Source organism: Cavia porcellus, unplaced genomic scaffold, assembly GCF_034190915.1.
Source record: "Cavia porcellus strain 051 isolate PalLab524CR breed Dunkin Hartley unplaced genomic scaffold, mCavPor4.1 scaffold_12, whole genome shotgun sequence".
NCBI lineage: Eukaryota > Metazoa > Chordata > Mammalia > Rodentia > Caviidae > Cavia > Cavia porcellus.
In genome coordinates, this window is record NW_026947495.1 from 58,757,307 (window position 1) to 58,776,426 (window position 19,120).

At 49.1% G+C, this 19,120-nt stretch overlaps 1 protein-coding gene and 1 long non-coding RNA gene across 3 annotated transcripts in view; one reads left to right on the forward strand and one right to left on the reverse strand.

Annotated features, from left to right (window-relative positions):
* Positions 1 to 1,619: 1,619 nt before the first annotated feature.
* LOC134478302 (uncharacterized) lies at positions 1,620 to 8,974 on the reverse strand. Its single transcript, XR_010050856.1, has 2 exons — positions 8,711 to 8,974; positions 1,620 to 4,813 (listed from the first exon to the last, which is right to left on the reverse strand). It is a non-coding gene; the product is annotated as an uncharacterized LOC134478302 (long non-coding RNA).
* Positions 8,975 to 10,420: 1,446 nt separating this feature from the next.
* The window catches only part of Gad1 (glutamate decarboxylase 1), a 37,649-nt gene continuing 28,949 nt past the window's right edge, over positions 10,421 to 19,120 (forward strand). The window contains exons 1-4 of one of the 2 annotated variants that reach the window (XM_013142598.3): positions 10,421 to 10,435; positions 11,010 to 11,167; positions 12,584 to 12,731; positions 15,998 to 16,060. In XM_013142598.3, coding sequence (XP_012998052.2) covers positions 12,650 to 12,731; positions 15,998 to 16,060 — 145 coding nt within the window. In that variant the 5' untranslated portion in view covers positions 10,421 to 10,435; positions 11,010 to 11,167; positions 12,584 to 12,649. Of the gene's footprint in view, positions 10,436 to 10,831; positions 11,168 to 12,583; positions 12,732 to 15,997; positions 16,061 to 19,120 lie in introns of those variants that run through there. The other variant, XM_013142599.3, reaches the window with a different exon arrangement.

A 19,120-nucleotide genomic window follows, 5' to 3' on the forward strand; every position in this document is an offset into this window, starting at 1 on the left:
GTTAATCTCCAGAAACTGAGTCAGTCAACATGTCATGTCTGTGTAGACAGTTCAGTTCCAAATCTGTCCTTCAATAATGTTGTAACACATTACAGTGATATTAAAGAACCCCGCTGTCATAGGATAGGGATTAGCATGGGCCGAGTGAAGTGCTGGGGGAGACTGGGGTAGCCTTGCTCAGGTGAGCTCTTGTGCAGCAGGAGACTTCACCTGCCTTCACAGGCTCTACTACTATAAACCTGAAGTAATCCTGGCAGCCCCGCCGCCTCTACCAGGCATGGGCTTAGATCTAAGCGCATTTTAGCCAACAGAACATGAGCAAGAATTGGATGTGAACCACAAAAAGTGTGGTGCTCATGGCTGCCGACAGCCATCTGGGAACTGGAGATGACCTTATGTTGAATCATTGCTGACGACAGCAGAGCGGAACTTGATTGTGACAATATTCTCAGGGCTCAGTCACCCAATATTATTATCAAAAGACCAGAAATTTTTCTTACCATTTCAACTATTTTACTTTGAGTAATTTTTTATTACTTGCAATTGAAAGCATGTGACCTATCTACCAGAACACAGTAAGCACAATATTATCAGTAACATCCCGAGATTGTGTGAATCAAACTGGACTCTTAGTTTACCCTCAAGTGCCAAGGGTTAGTGCCCACCAAAAGCCAAGGAAGAGGAATTGGTGGATCCTACTGCCAGTCCATGTAAGTAGAAATATAAAAGTGGTCAAAGAGGTTAATCTCTGGATTGCTCAGTTGAGAAAGATAAAGAGTTCTACTTTCCATTTCAATTCATTCTCAATTTTTTGTCATAGGTATATAGCTTTTGTAACTAAACGTTTTGTTTTGTGAGTACTTTCACAATGCTGTGTGGCTTTTCACTCCAAGAACTTTCTCACCTTCCAAACTGGATCTCTGTACCATTAAATAGCTACTACTTATTCCCCCTCCTCTCCAATCATCTTTCTATGTGTCTCTATGAATCTGACTACTCTGGGTACTGTATGTAAAAACAATTCAGTAGATGCTCTTTGGTGACTGGCTTCTTTCACTGAGCGTAATGTCTTCCGGGTTCCTCCATGCGATATCAATACATCATTCCTTTCTAATGCTAAACAATATTCCACTGCACACCAGTTTGCTCGCTCATTCAGTCATTGATGGACACTGGGATTGCTTTCACAGTTAAGCTGTAGTAGCTTTGTTATGAATATAGTGTGTAAATAACTGTTCCATGGCCCAAACGCTTCAGAATTAAGCAATGTGTAGGGTAGAGAGACATCCTGGGGGAATTCATGAAAATGTTGACCATGTATTTGGGTGATAAATTCTCATGTTTCACCATTTTAAATCTAAAACTTTCTTTAATTTCTTTATTTTACCTTAGAAGAAAATATATGTTCTTTGTTTGTTTGGTTTTGGTTTTGTTGTTGTTGTTGCTACTTTTGTTTTTGGTACTGGGGATCAAACTCCTGACCTCACGTTGCCAGGCAGGCGCTTACACTGCTGAGCTAAATCCCTAGCCCTTCATATATGCATTTTTTGAAAGAAACCTAAAAAGAGAATAAAGATAAAATTGGTCTCAGGAACAAGAAAGTTAACACAGGAAAGGAAGCAAGCACAGAAAACTATTTATGAGGGCTTATAATATGTACAACATCTTAGAAGGCCTTTGTACCCTTTTGGGTGGTTAGAAGCTTTCAATGAGGATAAATAATAATTAGTAAACAAGTAGGTTAAGATCAAAAAGAAATACCATTTGAGACAAACTTGCTGATCGTTGTAGACTATTAACTATTTAATACGTTAACAAATAACTTACGCTTGTAAACAATGATAATTTTAAGAATACAATAACTGTAATCCATTACAAATGTCACCCCCCTCAAAAAAGTTCCTGCTTTCTTAGAATTTATTTATGTTACTTTTGGTTATTGGATAATTGAACAAATACATTTTTTATTTTTTTGAGACAGGGTCTCACTATGTAGTTCAGATTGCCCTTCAACTCACTATGTAGCCCAGGCTGGCCTCAAACTGGCAGCAATCCTCCTGTCTCAGCCTCCCAAGTGCTTGGGATTACAAGCATGTGTGATCATGCCCAACCTTTTGTCCTTTTTTAGTACTTCAACTACTATGACAAGGCTTTTTGTGTTTCATACCCTCAAGTCCCTAAATATATCTTTATTTCTAATAAAAATTATTCTAAATGTCTTTTCACAAAACATTATTTGAAAATGACCGTTTGTAAAAGTGCTACAAACAGTATGTTAAGAGGAAACCCTCTCCCATCATAACACACACCAAATCCAATTTCTTACTGGCATCGGACCACCACCAAAGATGGGGACAGTATTTCAATCAGTCAACAACACTGCCATCCTAAAGCCACCTTTTCTTAGCTCACAGGCCACCAATGAAAGAAAAGATGAAAATCTAAAAAACATATGCCATTAAATGAAATTAAAACACTTTGAGGGGGGATGATGGTGCATGACTGTAACCCCGGTTACTTGGGAAGCTGAGGCAGGAGGACTGCAAGATTCTGCCCAGCCTGGGAAATTTAGTAAGACTATCTCAAAATAAATTTCTTTTTCAAATGGGGATGTAAGTCAGTGGTAGAAAGCTTGCCTTGTATGTGTGAGACTGTGGGTGCAATCCCTAGCACATTAAAACAAAAACAAGCCTTTGAGAAAGCTGTCTCTAAAATTTGCCAAGTTGAGTTTTCACACAACCTGTTAAAATAATGGTTTAAACACCAACCTAACTGGCTGTTCATGTATGGACTATTTGAGGTCTCATGGGAGCTCTGATTTGTTGGGACATATTTCTTTGCGCCCTCATCTGAATTCAAACTGGGAAATAAACTGACACAAAAATCCTGTCCATACTCATTCTTCAGTTGCCAGGTGCTTCCGCCTCTGCTCAGGGATGTAGATGCCCACCTGAAGGTGTTAGGGATGCATTCCCTATTCGGGTGTTCAAAGTATGCATCAAGTGGCTTCAGTGTTCAGGGGCAATTCTGTCCTGGGACTGCAATGGTACATAACAAAAAAATAAAAATAAAATGCACTCTGTCCTCATACATCTTATAGTTTAGTGGGAAGAAAAAAAGCAATAAAGCAAAAATATATGTCAAGTGATTAGAAAAAGAGGCCTCATGGGAAAAAACAGAATTGAAAAGAATTGCAACAGTAGAGGACAGCAAGTTTATACAGAAGTGTGAAGGAAGGCCTTGCTGAAAAAAGGCAATTTGAACATTTGAGCCAAGACCAGGATGAGGAGGAACAAGCCCTGTGCATGTCTGGGGGAAAACTTTTCAAGCAGATTAGTAACGGCAAGCTTTCTGCAGTGGGAATGCACCTGAGATGTTCAACTACAGCACTTAGTTGGGGCAGAGCAAAAGGATAGGAGAGCAGACCCCACAGGGCCATGTAGGGGCTGCCAGGACTTTGGCTTTGACTCTTAGAGAAGGAATCACCACAGGGCTTAGAGGTGAAGAAAACAGTGTAAGTCTGACCTGCGAACTATTCTGTGAACGTGGAGGAGAATGGGGGATACTGTAGAAAGAGCAGAACCAGAAGTCTGCAAAACTCTAAAATAGACCCAACAGAATCTACCAATAGACTGAAAGAGAGGAACCAGCAATAGGAACCGGAGGGATGGGGTCCCTTCTAGTTGTTATTTACTCAGATGGAGAAGTATGTAATAGGAATACATACTATTACATACTATTGGGGGAAGGAGGAAATCTGGGACACTTCAATGTAATGTAATGTAATGTAATGTAATGTAATGTAATGTAATGTAATGTAAGATGTCCATTAGAAATAACGGAGAATTTAGCTGGGTATGTGACCCTGGAATGGTTGGTAAACATGTAAGTACTTGAGAGTCAATGGATCCTATAAATGCTATCTAAAGGAGTGAGACTGGATGAGATTACAGAGGGAAGGAAAGAAGGAACACAGGAAAACAGCAAAGACCCAAACAATGAATCCCGTAGAAATCTAACATTATGAGCAACTGTCAGCTCATCATAAGGCTGGCTCCCTTTCATCCCTTCTTACAGAAACTTCTCCGTGAATCAAAACTTCTCTGTGGGTTAAATGGTCTCTGGGGGGCTAGAAACATAGCTCATCAGTGTAAGTTCCTGCCTGTTAAGTGCAAGGTTGTGAGTTTGATTCCTGGTACCCAAAGAATAAGTAAAAATAGAATTTTTTGTTATTTTATATTTATTTATTTATTGTGTTTTTGAGACAGGGTCTCACTATGCAGTTCAGCTTAGGCTTACTTTTTAGCCCAGGCTGGTCTCTAACTTCCAATGATCCACAGATTGCATGGGCCTGGACCTCTGGAGTGCTCGAATTACAGAAGTATGTGCCACCATACCCAGCTTCTTTCATTATTTAAAACAAAAGCAAAGAAAAAACCTCGCAAGTAAAGAGAAGGATGACCAGTCTCATCTAGGGGATTATCAGCAGCTCTGCTGAAACCAATGGGTTGCAAAATGTTATGCTTAGCTTGGGCATGTAAAGGTAAAAAGTTAAAATAGATCAACATCACTATTGACGGGGTGGGGGCAGCAGTGAACATTAATGGAACACCGTTACCCAGGCATGGCGGAACTTGCTGGAAGCGCTTTATGACCACCAATAAGATGATCTATCGAGCTTCTATCAGTTCCCATTTCACTGAGGAGACTTGTGACAGTTAAGTAGAAGCAAGAAGTAACCCCAAGTCTTACTGACTTCAGTGTTCTTTTCCTCCAGTCAAAGCTGCCTTGAAATCTCAGAGGTCTTCAGCTTCTGCAGGAAAAAAAATCAAAAAAATGATGAAAACATATGACATATGAAAAATTTATGCCACCTATTCGAGACTAATATCTACAGTATATAAATAATGCAATAAAATTAGACCCTCTCCAAATCAAAGACCCAATCAAAAAATGGGCAAGTCAAATGTAGAGATACTTCACAGAAGTATAAATGGCCAATAGATACATGAAGAAATGCTCGTCATTGCTGGCCATTGGAGAAATGCAAATTAAAACAACTCTGAGATTCCATCTTAACCTACAAAGATTGGCAATCATCAAGGAATCAAATAATAAATGCTGGCCAAGCTGTGGGAGTCTAGGGGAGAAACTCTTTTACAACATTGATGGGAATATAAACTAGTACAATCACTACAGAAATCAGTATGGAGATTCCTCAGAAATGTAAACGTAGAAATTCCATTCAACCCAGCTATCCTCTTCTAAGTATTTCCCTGAAAGAGACAAAATCATTGTATTACAATGATATATGCATATACAAAAGCATAATTCATAATACAATAATAGCTAAATCTTGGAAGTGGCCTGTATGTCCAACGGATGAACGGATAAAGAAAATGCATATATACACAATGGATTTCTACTCACCCATAAAGGATGTATCTGAGTCATTTGTAGGAAAATGGATGTACTTTGAGACTACATTATTAAGTGAAATAAATCTGACACACAAGTTTAAATATTGCACAGTTTCTCTTCTATGAGAAACAAATTAAAAATAGAGAACAAAATAAAAGACAACAGGAAGCAGGGACATCGGTCTCTTTCAAATGGGATCAGGAGGCGGATGGGGGAGGGAGGGAGGAGAGAAAAGGGAAGGGGATGAAAGAAAGAACCAAGATGCCTTACACACATGTGCCAGCTCCACACAGGGAATGTAAACATACTAATAAGAGTTTTCAAGTAAACCATGAGATTACTCTCCAGGAGGAAGAGCCTCGGAATCTTAATAAATTGTTTCACATTTAATGAAGCCTCATCTAGTTTCATCTAATATGTTACCCCTCTTACTACACAAGACTTGGGCAGTTAAATGATTTTCCAAGGTCACACTGTTATGTGGCAGAACTAGAAAGCCTCACCAGCAGTGCACAGGGAACTGGGGTTGGTGGAAGAATTTCCTGCCTATTTTTCACCCACCGTGTACTCCTAGAAGGCCTGTCCTCTCTGCACTTAAATTTCCTCATCTGTAAAACAGAGTAGTGCAGGTGATAACAAAAATCCATTCAACAAACACCTGATGTAATTTCCATGAGATTAATTTCTTACGTTTGTAATATAAGAATAACTACTTCTCGTAGTCATGTTGCTAAACAAAAAATCCTGAAGCAGATACAGAGACAGGACTCTAACGGTTTCTATCCCCCATCACCACCACTGTTAGGCAGACTGGAACCACAGTGAGCAGTTCTAGGCAGCCCATTCCCTCTTTGCTTCCCCTTGATCTTCTTGGTATAAGAGAACATATGCATCAGCCATTGTTGCAGTATTAATGCATAGCACATCACCCCCAAACTCATGGGTTTCTGTGGCAGCTCCATTCCAGTGGTCCAGAAAATCACAAGGCCAAGCCCAACATCAAGGAGAGGGTCAGTGAGAAGACTATATTGTCCTGTTTTAGCGGGAGAAATTTCTAAGTCTCCCATGCTCGGATATTTGTCCATGTCTGTGACATCGACATAACATGCCCATAACCCAGTGAGAAAATGATTCTCATTTAATCCTCATATTTAGGGGCTGTAACTTCAGGTTATATAGCTCTAAAAAATCCTTAGCTCACTCATGGTCAAAGAAAACAGGACTTGATGTATCAACTAAGGGTAGAAAGAATGAGCTGCTGACCGTGTTGGGAAAATCCATGGTAATGATTCACTTAATATAAAAGTGGGCTCTTTCATATTAAGTTCTTTGCATATAAGGGACTGGCATGGTGTCTCTGTAATGAATCCCTCCTGGGAATGTTCCAGTTTTCTCCCCTGAGTTATCGGCCACGTTTAGGAAAGATATCTAATCTGAAATAGAAGTTTAAATTATAGATTCTCCAATCAAATCAGAACCTTCCAGAGACATCACACAAACAGTCCGAGACACCCAGGTGTGAAAATGGGGACTGAATTTTTTTTTGTTTAAAACAAAAAAGAGTCCAGGAGATTTTACACTAAAGGAAATGGAGTAAATATTACTGCCCCTTAGACTTCCATTCAGTATTATGATAAAGGAACCTTGTGTTAGAAATCTTCTTGCATCCCACTCACTCTTTGAGGAAAAGGTTGACATTGCTTTAGTTTTTGTTTACAGCAGAAAATAGAAATGCATCTTTAAAGCTCCCTGCCTGATTTGCACTCCAGTTCTGCTATCCTTGGTTTCCGGTTTTGCAATGAAACATTTCTGGCTAATACCAAAGGGTTCATATCTTCAGTCTACCTTAGGACACGGCTATGTGGGGAAAGAAATAGACACCATGCATCATCCTTTTCTGTATCTCCAAAGAAAAAGACCACCCTGCGTGTTTTAGGTCCTGTCTGGAGCATTGCACAGCGTTTAAAAACACCCCGCCTCGCGAAAAATGGCAGGAATGAGTGTAAAACGTAGACCGCGCCTACTTCCCTGAGGAACGGCTCCCTCGAGCAGCCCGTTGTTCCGAGTCAGAAACTGTAGTCTATCGCCACCTGGTGGTCGCTCTATGCTCGTGTTTGGAATAGCCACAATTGGGCGTTTTGAAATTTGCTCGGGGCGATTTACCCAAACATAAATCACCCGGTCCCCGTTGATTTATGTCATTATGGTAGAATATTTTCACTTTCCAAAGTATCAAAGAAGGACCACAGGGCAATTAGCTGGAGAATTCAGCCGTCTTCTTTAGGAAAAATGATTGCAATTTCCAGTCCTCTCTGCGTTCTGGCTAGAATTCTACTTCCCTTCCCTGCCCCCAACAGTCTTTTAACCCTTTCCGCCTCCCGGCCTCCCCCGTGGGGATGAGGATGTGGAGTCAGCGGTGGTCCTCCAAAGAATGCCCAAACTGACTCAAAAACTACCTGTAAAGTTTCCGAATGGATCTGAGCTCCTTCTTAAGGAAAGCCAAATATAAATAAGGTTAAGCAAGGCTTCCCTTAGTCTTCATATTTAAACGGTGAGCGTTGCCTTTTTTTTTTTTTTTCATAAATTAGATTCTTAAAATAGACCTTAAAGAGCAAGCTAAAATGAATCAACACGGCTGCCCCCTTCCTGGTGACTAAAGAGGCCAAGTGCGTCAAAACAGAAAAACTGACGTCTCTTATCTACTCACCTTGACAGAGCATATTGGTGGTGGGGGGACCCTTCGGAAGCTCACTTAGGTACCATTTCCCCGCCTCCAGTTCCTCCCACCCACCGCTCTTTTGGAGAAAAACAACAGCCCCAAATAGGTCTGGAGCATCTTTAAACATCCAAGGAAAAGGGCACTGTGGCCACACTGTGGGCAGAGGGTCTTGTTCCCAAGTATCAGCTGGTCGTCCTAAGGGAACGTTGTTCCTGGCAGACGGAAGGAGCTGCGGGGCGCAATCTCGCGAACCCCACTCTAGGGTGGAGGGATCAGAGGGGAAACATAACCTCCTCCTTTTCCATTTCTTTAAAGCGCTAAACCTTAGAGATCAAATGCAAACGAAACAGCTGGACAAACACAACTTCCTTCCTGGCCGACCTTCACCACCGGCTCCAACCCCTGGAGAGGATTCTTTTCTCCACCCCCATCACCTGAGGGTCTCCCCCCCCCTCCCAGTCCCTAAAGAATTAAGATTAAAAAATGAGTGACAGTCACATAAAAATATGGGTTCTAAATGTTCTAAAAAGTCAAATAACAACCACAGCTACCCCCAGTACAAATTCTTACCAAGGGAGGGGAGGAGTAGGCGAAATATTCCACCTCCTCCCGACCAGACAAAGTAAATACAGCGATTACTGCAAAGAGAGGAAGGCGGGGGTTAGCCCACCCGCCGCCAGCACCGCCCGGGTGGGAGCCAGAGAAAGGCCGGGGAGTGGGTCGCCTCGGAGGGAGCTGTCCTTGGTGCTGAAATAGTAATGCTCCGCCTCACACTGGATACACGAACTAGGTGGGTTTCCAGGCCCTCGATTCTTTTTTTCTTCTCGCTGCGCCCAAGAGACTGAGTTGGAGTGTGAGACACTTGGATATTAAAGTCATGAGTCCCTTAATCTGCTCATCTCCTTGGCTCATTGTAAAGTCAACTCCATGAGTACAAGAATAATGCAAGTTGAACGGACAATGCAAGCCCCAGCAGAGCAATGTCTGGTTCACAGTGGGTCATTAGTAAGCATCCGTTCAATTAATTAGCTACTAATATTTAAACATTTTAAAATTAAGGACGAGAAAGAGACTTTGCTCCTTCCCTCCCCATCACAAAGGAGAAAGAGATGCCCTCCAAGGTGAACGAAGTTAGTTTTAATTTGAGATATCTAATCTTGTACACGACTCTTCTTTTCCCGACGAGATTATTTTCTCGGCTAAAACGGTAAGGGTGAGCAAGTGTGCTTCCAAAGGAGGAGGTGCTTGGAAATTTCTGAATCTAATGCCACAGGTGAAGTAAATGCACCTTCCTTTTCAGAAAATTTCGGGCTTTGGAAGAAGGTCGAGGGAACAGAGCGCATTCTAGCATCGAAGTGTTTCAAGGGGCTCTGAGAGGCTGAAGGTTTAGAGGGATATTTTCTACACGGGATGGTTACCCCCCCCCATCCATACACACACTGGGCCCAGGCGCTGCCGGCTACCCTACACTCTGTGGTTCAAGATGCTTTCGTAGCCTTACATTGTTCTCAGGCTTTTATTGTCAGGTGGGGGAAAGGCGACAGCATTTTCTTTAGCATCAAAAGCAACGCTATTAATTCAAACTTCCCCAGGAGATCCCTCTTGCTAATCGGACTACTTCTTCCCTGGGTGGAGTCTTTGATTTCTCTTACAGAATCTTCAGTGACTTACAAGATTTTAGCGTCCTAGTGAAAAGCGATGATGTTCAGAGAGAAGGGATAGACCTTCCTCACGGTATCCAGTGAAGCCACAGATATGCACATAAATAATCCCCACCGTCTGCATCTCAGCTGGGGGGGGGATCACTGTGGAAATAAGTAAGGCAAACACTGATATGACGTGTCACCTAGACTCTCACGAGATCGTTTGTTTTGCCCTAAAATAACTGAAGGAGAAGCCATAAATTAGAGAAGGCAGTGGCTGAGCAAAGGCTTGAAGGAGCAGGCGAGTTGCAGAGCCTGACCAGCTTCGCCAGGTGTTGGCAGGGGCGTTAGGCCAGCGACAGGCGAGCCCGGGGAGTCTCGGTCTCTGGGCGCTTGGCGCCCTCTGGTGGGAGATTTTCCGTCAACGGTTCTTACAGTGAAGGATTTACCCAACGCAGCAATTCATTAAGTGCGTAGATATTGCAAAGGAAGAATCTTTAAAGGGCGTGAAATCGAAAGGGAATGAGCAGAGGGGCCGGGCCACCTCCTTTGGGCCGGGGTTCCCCATGCGTGTGGAGCGGCGCTCGAGCGTGTTATTAACCTTCAGACATGATCATGGGAAAGAGGGGCTCTCTGTCGTTGGTGGCACCAGGTAGCTGTACTCAGATAAGGCACTTTGGGGACGCCTCGAGCTGCGAGAGGAAACTGGAGCGAAGAGATGGAGACCCCTCCTCTTCGCCTCCTTTGCTTTTACAGCCTTCCTGGCTCACTGGGGAGCAGGAGAGGATGCCACCCAGAGCGATGTCGCTCAACGAAGCGTTGTGTGGTCGCAGATCTGGGGGAATCACGGGGAAAGGGAATGAGGTAAAGCCGCTGCTCTAGTACAAGATGCGGGGGCGGGGGGAGAAATGCTCAGCCAGGCAGAATTCTTCGTAGGAATTATCTTTTCCCTCCTTTCAACGACACCCTATTTTCTGGATTACTCATAGGACTTTTTTTTTTTTTTTCCTTTTCTGGGCGCAAACTCGTGAGCTGGATTTATAATCGCCCTATAAAGCTCCAGAGGCGGCCAGGCACCTGCAAAGGAGCCCCGCCGCTCCGCCGACGAGCTGCCCCCGCGAGCAGCGGTCTCGTGATTCCCCCGCCGAGCGGTCCCCGCCTCCCCACTCCGCTCCCCTCCCCCGGAGCCCGGCGCAGCCTCTCCGGATCTCGCTCTTCTCCTCCAGGGGCTCGCGTGCCGGACGGGGGCGGCGAGACCGAGGAAGCAGCTGGAGGTGACGCCGGGCAGATACGCCTGTGGCAGAGCGGAGCCGAGGCGAGTGGATCGGCAGGACGCTGGGCAGACGAGCGGCGGGAGCGTCCTGCTCGCGGTCGCCAAACCGAGGTGGGTACGCGCGCGACCGCCTGATTTCCCCGCGCCCAGCCTGGGCTCTTCAGCCCGCGCAGGTTGCTCAGCATTCTACACCCGGCGCCCACCACTCACCTCCTGGAGCCCAGCTTCCCGTCCGCCCCAATCCCGGCTCTCCGCTGGTGCGCAGCGCAAGGACCCTCGTCCTCCGCACGCTTCGTAGCTTGGCCGGGAGGACGCATAGTGGCTCGGGTTCATGCAGAAGTAGGACAAGATCGTTTTTCCCTTTAGGCTTCCAGGCTGTGAGCGCCCTTCTCTCCAAAAGACGCCTGGTTAGATGCAGCGGGAGGTTCAACTAAGCGCGGTAACCTGTTACTTCCCTAGGAGCCGCGGTCCGCCCTCTCCCGGGTTCCTGCGAGAGTGCGCGCGGAAGGCTCGGCTTGGAGCCCCCAGAAGGTGTGGAGCGATGGTCAGTGGGCTCCCCTCTGACGATCCTAGATCCACCAAGCTCGGCCAGCGCTCTCTGTCCCGTGGCCTGCGGACGCCATCGCGCCAGCGCCGAGCGCCTAGCAGCGGCGCTGCGCACTGATCTTTGTCCGCCACCTCCTGCGCTTTGGGCGCAAGTTCCTTGCCTCGGTGACATTCTCCTTTCTTAGCTCCCCCACTGTCCCCCGTTCTGTACAGCGAATTTACCGGGCTGGGTAGAAGCGAAACGCGGAAACTGGGATAGAATCTCGCCTTAGGCTGCGAGATGTTTCCAAAGCGGGTGGGACAAGAAGCTGCTGAGCGAGGTTCTGCCCCGCTGCTTTCCGGCTGTCGGGGAGTGCAAGGTGACTCTGGTTTTACCAGGTCACGTCCGAGGGAGAAACGTAAAGATATAAACCTTCTTCTCCTCTCACCTTGTCTCATCGAAGTCCCCGGTCCCAGAGCAGATAGCCTCCTTCTTTCCAGGGAATTAGCCAGACACAACAACGGGAACCAGACACAGATCCAGACGTGCCCTCCCCGCACCCCCTCCTGCCCGCACGCCGGCTGCCGAGAGCGCAATGGAGCTTATCGCGGCTTGGCTGGGAAATCTCGCCCTGAGCGCTCCCCGATGCCCCTAGCCCAGTCTCCCACATCTCTGCGACCTGCATTGGTCTTGGGTCCCCTTCGACTCAGAGCTGAATACTCCAGGTCCCCCCCCCCCACCTCCCCCCGCCCTACCATGCCTCCAGACTTGAGAGCCGCCCAGGGCTACGTTGCCTGCGCCGGAGTCCGGAGCGGGGCGCACGTTCCCCCCGCCCAACCGCGCACCGCGACCCAGCCGGCTCGCCGCCCTTCCTCCCCCTTCTGCCTCCCGCGCCGCGCCGCCGAGACTTCGAGCGGAGCCCCTGTGCCCCTCGCTGCTCAGCCGCCACCCGTGCAGGACCCCGGAAGCCGTCCCCACACAGCCCTCGCTTCTCTTCGCAGCCTATTCCTGCGCCGCCCGAGCAGCCGAAGACCCCGGAGAGCAGAGGCCCCGGGACAACCAGGCTGATGGCGTCTTCGACCCCTTCTTCGTCTGCAACCTCCTCCAACGCGGGAGCGGATCCCAATACCACTAACCTGCGCCCCACAAGTAGGTCTTGCTCCAGTTTCCTATCAAATGGATTGCAGGGAAGATGGGGGCGCTGGGGCTTTGGGAGGCTGCACTGCTGGAAAGGGAAAAGGGACAGCGGGGATGATGGAGGCCGGGAAACGAATGGGCCATGACCCAGGATCCTGCCAGAGGTCATTCGTCTGCTGGGGACGCTAGGTTACTCCTAGGGGACAGAAGGGCGAAGAACACGCAGGGTCCGGATGGCGGGGATGGCTAGGGCTTCGCGGCAGGGTAGGGGCGCTGTTGTTATGCTGTGTGTGATTGCTTTGCTTGGCGGGACAACAGGGGTCAGAGCCGGGGGGCCGTGAGGAACCGAGACTCCCAGAGAAAATCGAGTTTTCTGTCTCTGGCTTTCGTTGAGCTGAGATCTGACTCCCTTCTCCTTTGCCTCTGCGCTCTGCTCAAAGTCTGTAATCAGAGGAAATTTAGACGTTAATTGCAGCTTTTAGAAAACTCGGGGTCTCTAATTGCTCCAAATTTGCTTCGAGCTATTGACGCGGGAGGGAAAAGCCAGGGGCGGGAAAGGTGCGTACAAAACGGTATGAGACAGAGCCTCGACATTTCGTACAATTAATTACATCTCACAGACAAGAAGGGCGGGTGGGGGATTGGGCACTAGCCAGAGTGGGAAGAGAGGAGGAACTGGAGAGGGCAGAAAGGCTTGCCAGGGCGGGAGGAGTGAACACCCCTCTTTTTCCTCCTGGCAAGAGACCTGTCAGCAGGCGACAAGTCCCGGAGAGAAGGATAAAGGGGACCACAAAAAAGGGAGGGGGAATTTATGCCTCTCCATTCTTAGCTTTACTCCCTCCTGGACCATTTGCAGAATCTGTTTTTAATTCAGATTGATTTTTTTTTAACCTGTGTAGAGCTGTGAGGAGAAGGGAAATTTTTTCTCTTGTTAGGGCCAATTGTTCCTTCACCGGGTCCCACCTCAAATAAATGCAAACAGTAATCGCCTCAAAATTTCTGTTCAGGAGACTTGGGGAGGACAGTGTGGTTAGGAGGAGTGTTTATCGCTTTTATGGCGCTTTCTATGAACCTGACAAAGTAACTGTCCTCACTGTCACGGGGAGGGGTTATTTAGAAAGCCCCCTCTCCAGCTCTTTGCCGATAGCTCCTAGGCAGAAGGCCTTGTCTCTAGTCCTCAGGCCCCATTTCAGTTCCTTTGCGGCTCCCTAATCCAGCCACCCAGGCGGGCTACAATTATCACACAACAAAGAGGGGCGCGGAGAGCAGCCCGCCCTGGTGGCAGTGAGCCGGCGGCGGAGCTGGCCCGAGCAGGGCGGAGGAGCGCGAGGCCTGCGCGCCTTTTGTGTGTTGCTTTGGCCTCTGGATAGATTTCTTTCCGCCCCTCACCCTCCACTGTCACTGGCATCATTTTTTCTATCCCGTGGGTCTAGGAGGCATTTGCCCTAGCCCTAAACAGACCCGCGCTCGACTATTTCCCGGTCGATCGCAGGAACGCTCGAATGCCCAGTCCCAGGTGTGAGTCCCAGCAGAAGCAAAGGCCCGTGTCTCCACGTGGCCTGGCACACCCAAAAGCCAATGAGGTGGATGTCAGAGAACCGAGGACCCTTGGAGGAAGAGCAAACTGCCGCTGTAATGGAAGCGTTGCAATACTATACCTTCCTTTGGCTGTCCAGTCAGCACCCAGGCTGTGCGCCCACTCCCCTTGCATCGACCACATCAACAACCCCCCAAGCACACCTTGCAAACACACTCTCGCCCACCCAGCTGACTTCATTTCTCTGCCCCTTCAAGGTCTCCTGGGCTCTTTTTCCTTACTTCCCCTGCACAATTTACCTTTTTGCTCCAGCAACCCTGAGTGAGGCAGGAGCCTCCTACACACTAGAAATAATGGCTCCAGCAACACCAGAGGGGCTTCTCTCTTTCCTCCACCTCCCTTCTTCACAAGTGCTCCAGTGTTTCTGGATTCCCTTCCTTTCTTTCAGTGTGGCCCGCAGTAATGCAAAGTACAGGATGAGAGCTTCAAGCTCCAGCTGAGTGACCTTGGAAAACTCGCTTAACCTCTCTGAAGTAAGGCTGTACTTTGTCAAATGAAGCCTTATATCAACTATCCTCCAGTCTGTTTCCTTGGGTTGGTTTAAGGATTAGATGAGAGGATGTTTGAAGTGAAAGCTCTCTATTGGATAGAAATAACTCTTTAGGCACCGCGTATTATTGTTATTATTAGGATTTTGCTCTCCAGCTGATTTCCTGTCCGTCATTGGACGCCCATCTGTGACATGTCTCACCAATGTCAGGCAGTATCCTCTCCCCGCGGGGGCTTCCTTGTGCCTCGAGTTTAATGGATGTCTCTCTGCTTATCGCAGCCAACACTTGCGCTCGGCTGGAGGTTCCGCTGGGGTGGGTGGGGGATGGGATGTTGGAGGCACCTTGCTTTGCTTTTCGGGATCTGAAGATGGGCTGGGCTGCATGTGGGCTTTGAGGACCCAGGGCTGCATTTCGCCATTGGCACTGGAAGTTGCCCAGGCGGGCAGGTAAATCCAGAAACACTGGAGCACGGCCTTGTGACGAAGGAAACCCCGGCAGCCCCCGGTCTGCAGCTCAGACCCAGAGAAAAGCTGCCTGATTCCAGTGCTCCAGACCTGAGATATCCAAGGGAAGGGTTAATGAGGGTCAGATTGAGAAAAGGGGCCCGGGATGAGGATGAGAGGTGCACTATTGTCTTCCTGACTCCCCAGTCGCACTGAAGAGCAACCGTGCGAGTCCGATCATCTAGTCAAATACTATTTTTCACCCAATTAATTTCTGAACTCTTCCGCGACCCCATTTCATGCTAGTTTATTTTAAGCTGCCACTCGGCTGGAGACCTGCCAAGAAATTATGAGACGTCTCGGTCCCAGATGCCTATGTGTTCCCTTTCCACGCTGATGTGGTCGCCCTTTGAGACTGTGGAGCCGAGGACGCAGGACCCAGCCTGTGGGTGCTAAGGGACTCGAGTGGCAGGACCTGGCCCTTTGCCCATGAGCTGCATCTTGGCCCCACCTGGACAGTGTCTTGCGGTGGCCCGGGGGCCTTTCAGAGACTCTGGAGTTGGGAACAGGAAGGAGTGTGGCAAGGGCTCCCAGGGCAAGAGGCTGCCTGTGGGCCCACTGACCGTGTCCTATTTCCGTTCGGAAAAGAGCTTTAAGTGAGGTGCACTGAAGAAAACTTACCCTTAGGCTAGCTTCGCACAGACCTGGCCTCCCTAAAGGCTCCTTCTCTCCTCTCTGTCCCTGTAGCCTATGACACCTGGTGCGGTGTGGCCCATGGATGCACGAGAAAACTGGGGCTGAAGATCTGCGGTAAGTGAAGCTGGGGGTCGAAGAGGTGACGATCGTGGAGGGGGAACCTGGCCCTTGGGTCTGGTTTTCTAGTACAGTGCTGACGCCCAGCAAAGACGCACCTTTCAAGGTCCTGGCGCTCCTGAGCCCTCCTCTGACACGGATTAAGGACCTTTTCCCAGAGTGTCAGATGGGAACCCAGCGCCCCCACGCGGCAGCCCCTGCGCGCTCTGCCCAGGAGCCCGAAAAGCTGAACAGACCAGGCATCCGCCTAAGGCTGTGGCTGACCAGTACCCCTGACCAGCATGGCCACCCTCACTCTCCACCTTCCCCTGGTCTGGGCCCTTTGAAAGCAGCCTCTTCCACCGGAGGGTTTGGCCGGGGATGTCACAGTGAATTTGGATTTCGTGCTTTGGAGCTGCAGGCCGTCGGCCTGAGTTCGTTGCCTGCGGACCTCGGTGGTCTGCCGAGGGGAGGTGGCGGCCACGCAGGCCCGAGGTTTGCAGTCGTTGCCTTGAAGGCCAGAGAGCAAAGGAAAGGGATCGGACGCGGGGGCAGTGGGTTTTCTGGCAGGATCTGCTGTAGAGGAAAAAGCGCTGGTCTCTGCTCCCAAGGGACGTGATTTTTTAAGGGCAAAAGAGGTTTGCGGTGAGGGCCACAGCTGACCGGCTGCAACTGAACAATGAGGACAGGCTTTCCTTGCTACATTTCACCGTCTAAAGTTCTGCGGGCTTTTCGGTCTAGAAAATACGAGTGTCCCCGGGCGAGGGGTAGGGAGGCAGGAGGATAAACGAGGGGCTTGTTAAGGAGCCATCCGTCAACGCAGCCGGAGTGCGCCCCGGGCTCCGCGGGGTTACTCAGCGGCTTCGGGGACCACCGCCCGCCTCGCTCGGCCGCGCCACCCTCTCCCTGCGTGTCCGCGGCCGCGTCCCCTGCATCCTGGGTGCGCCCCACAAGCCCAGCCCGCCCCGCCCCTCCGCGGCGCTGCCCGGGCTCGGCCGGCCCCCCTGCACCCCACCCACCCCACCCCCACCCGCCACCATGCCGGGCTTGACGGCCCGTTTCCCGCCAGGTCCCCTCGGCGGCGCCGCTCGCCTTCTGCGGCCGTCGTTGTCCTGCAGCTTTGCAAGCAGAACCGAGCGAGCCGGGGCGTCCGCCGCGGCCGAGGGACGGTGGGGCCGCCTCGGGGTGAGGGCCGCCTTCCCCGGGGTCCTAGGCAGCCCCCGTTCACCCCCTCCCGCCCCGCGCTGCTGCCCCCTGCTGCTCCGCCGCGAGCTCTCGGGGTCCGCGGGGAGGAAAGGGCGAAGCGCCCCGCCTGGGGACACATCCGAGGTCCTGAAAGGGTAAAGGGCAGAACAGCGTGAGCCTGGCTGGGCTGGGAATAACGGGCTTTAAATTATGACTGTCCCCTCCGCTGCTGCCAGCCAATGCCGTGAGGAGCGTTCTTGGGTATTTGGGGGCTTGGTCCCCAGAGTTTCTTCCCTGTTTCTCTCTTCCCCTGAGTGGAGGAGGAGAGGACAGAGGGGAAATTTAACTTCTGTTAAGGTGCCGTGTGTTTGGACCACGCATTAGAAGGTTTCCCATCTGGTTTGACCATAGAAGAAAACAAAACACCAGAAGGATTTATTTTCCATGCTTTGGGCCACTTCTGGCTTTCTATTTTAATGTAGTGGAAACGCAGGGCAGTCTTTAATTTTGGCCTGGCTCCACAGCCCTCTCCCATCTCCACAGGCCTCAGTTCCTTCATCTCAGACATGTGTGTGCCTGGAGGGTGCCTGACACCATCAAGGGCGAACTGTCACCTTAAGACAGCAGAGGAAAGTCTTCCAAGTCCAAACCCCTGCTCTGGGTCACACCCTGGCATCCTCCATGCCTTGTCAAGATTCAGGCCCCACCCTATCCAGCCTCTCACCCTTCTTCCCCTTTAAGCCTGGGAATGAAACCCCAAGAAGGCCTTTGGTGCCACTAGTGATCCCCTTAGCTCTGAGGCAGAATTCCCCTGAGAGAGTAATCAGAAGAAACTCAGGGATTTTGCCAACAGAGTGGCTGCTGGCATGGTGAGGTGACCTAAATAAAAGTCTCAGATCCCTAAGTTCTGGTCCAGGCTTTGCTAACTCCCCAGTGTGTCCTGAGTTTTTGGTCACTTATATATGCCAGATCCCAAACTTGCTTCCTGGTATATTCTTTAAACACTTTACCTAGGCCACACAAGGTGTTTAATTTTGTAGTAGTTGCCAACTTTTAAAAAGAGACCTCAGTATTTCTAGTTTCTCCTATACAAAAAAGTGGAGGGCAATCTGCCAGTGTGCTAGCCCATGCCACACCTTGGTGAGCAGAAAATGTGCAGGGCTTCCAGCCCCACGTGTCCTCTTGGCCATGCATCCTGATGCCGTACACAGCTCAGGGCCCTTGGAAATGTCTGACTGGCACCAGATGCTTCTGGTTCCACACAGCTTACTGAGCCCCCCAGGTCTTTGAGTTGAGGAGCCTGGGGAGGCTCCAGTAGCAAGATCACCACCCAAGAGGTGGAGCCTCTTCCCTTTGATATAACCTGACCCAGCTCTTGGCTCTCCTTGACTTTTCTCTGCCTTCAGAATGTGGTTCTGTGACCAGCTACCCACAGGCTGAAGCTAAGTCCTCAAAACTGGGCACAGAGTTAAGTAAGTACAGCCTGCCCCAGTCTTAGGGATCCCTGTTCCCAGGACCCCATTGCTAGCTAGGGACGTTGTCAAAATACCAATCTCCATATCACCTTCCACTATGTCATCCTTGGAAAAGCAGACGTTTCCTTCTGAGGCTTCTTGGACCAAAAGAGGCCTGGGTTGTTTACATATTTTGAGGATCCCAATATTTAGGAAACCGATGCCTTCCTAAACAATGTGAAAGGAAGGACAGTCTGCATGAAAAATTTACATTAGCACAAATTATAATGCAATCTAAGAGAAAATTCTGATTCTTCATGCACTACCGGAACTGTGACCCTGGAATGGGGTGTGGGTTTAAAGTTGTGTCATGGTCTCATCTCTCCATCCTATCAGTACATCTCCAGGCCAGCCTCTGTGAAAACTTCCTTTGGCAACA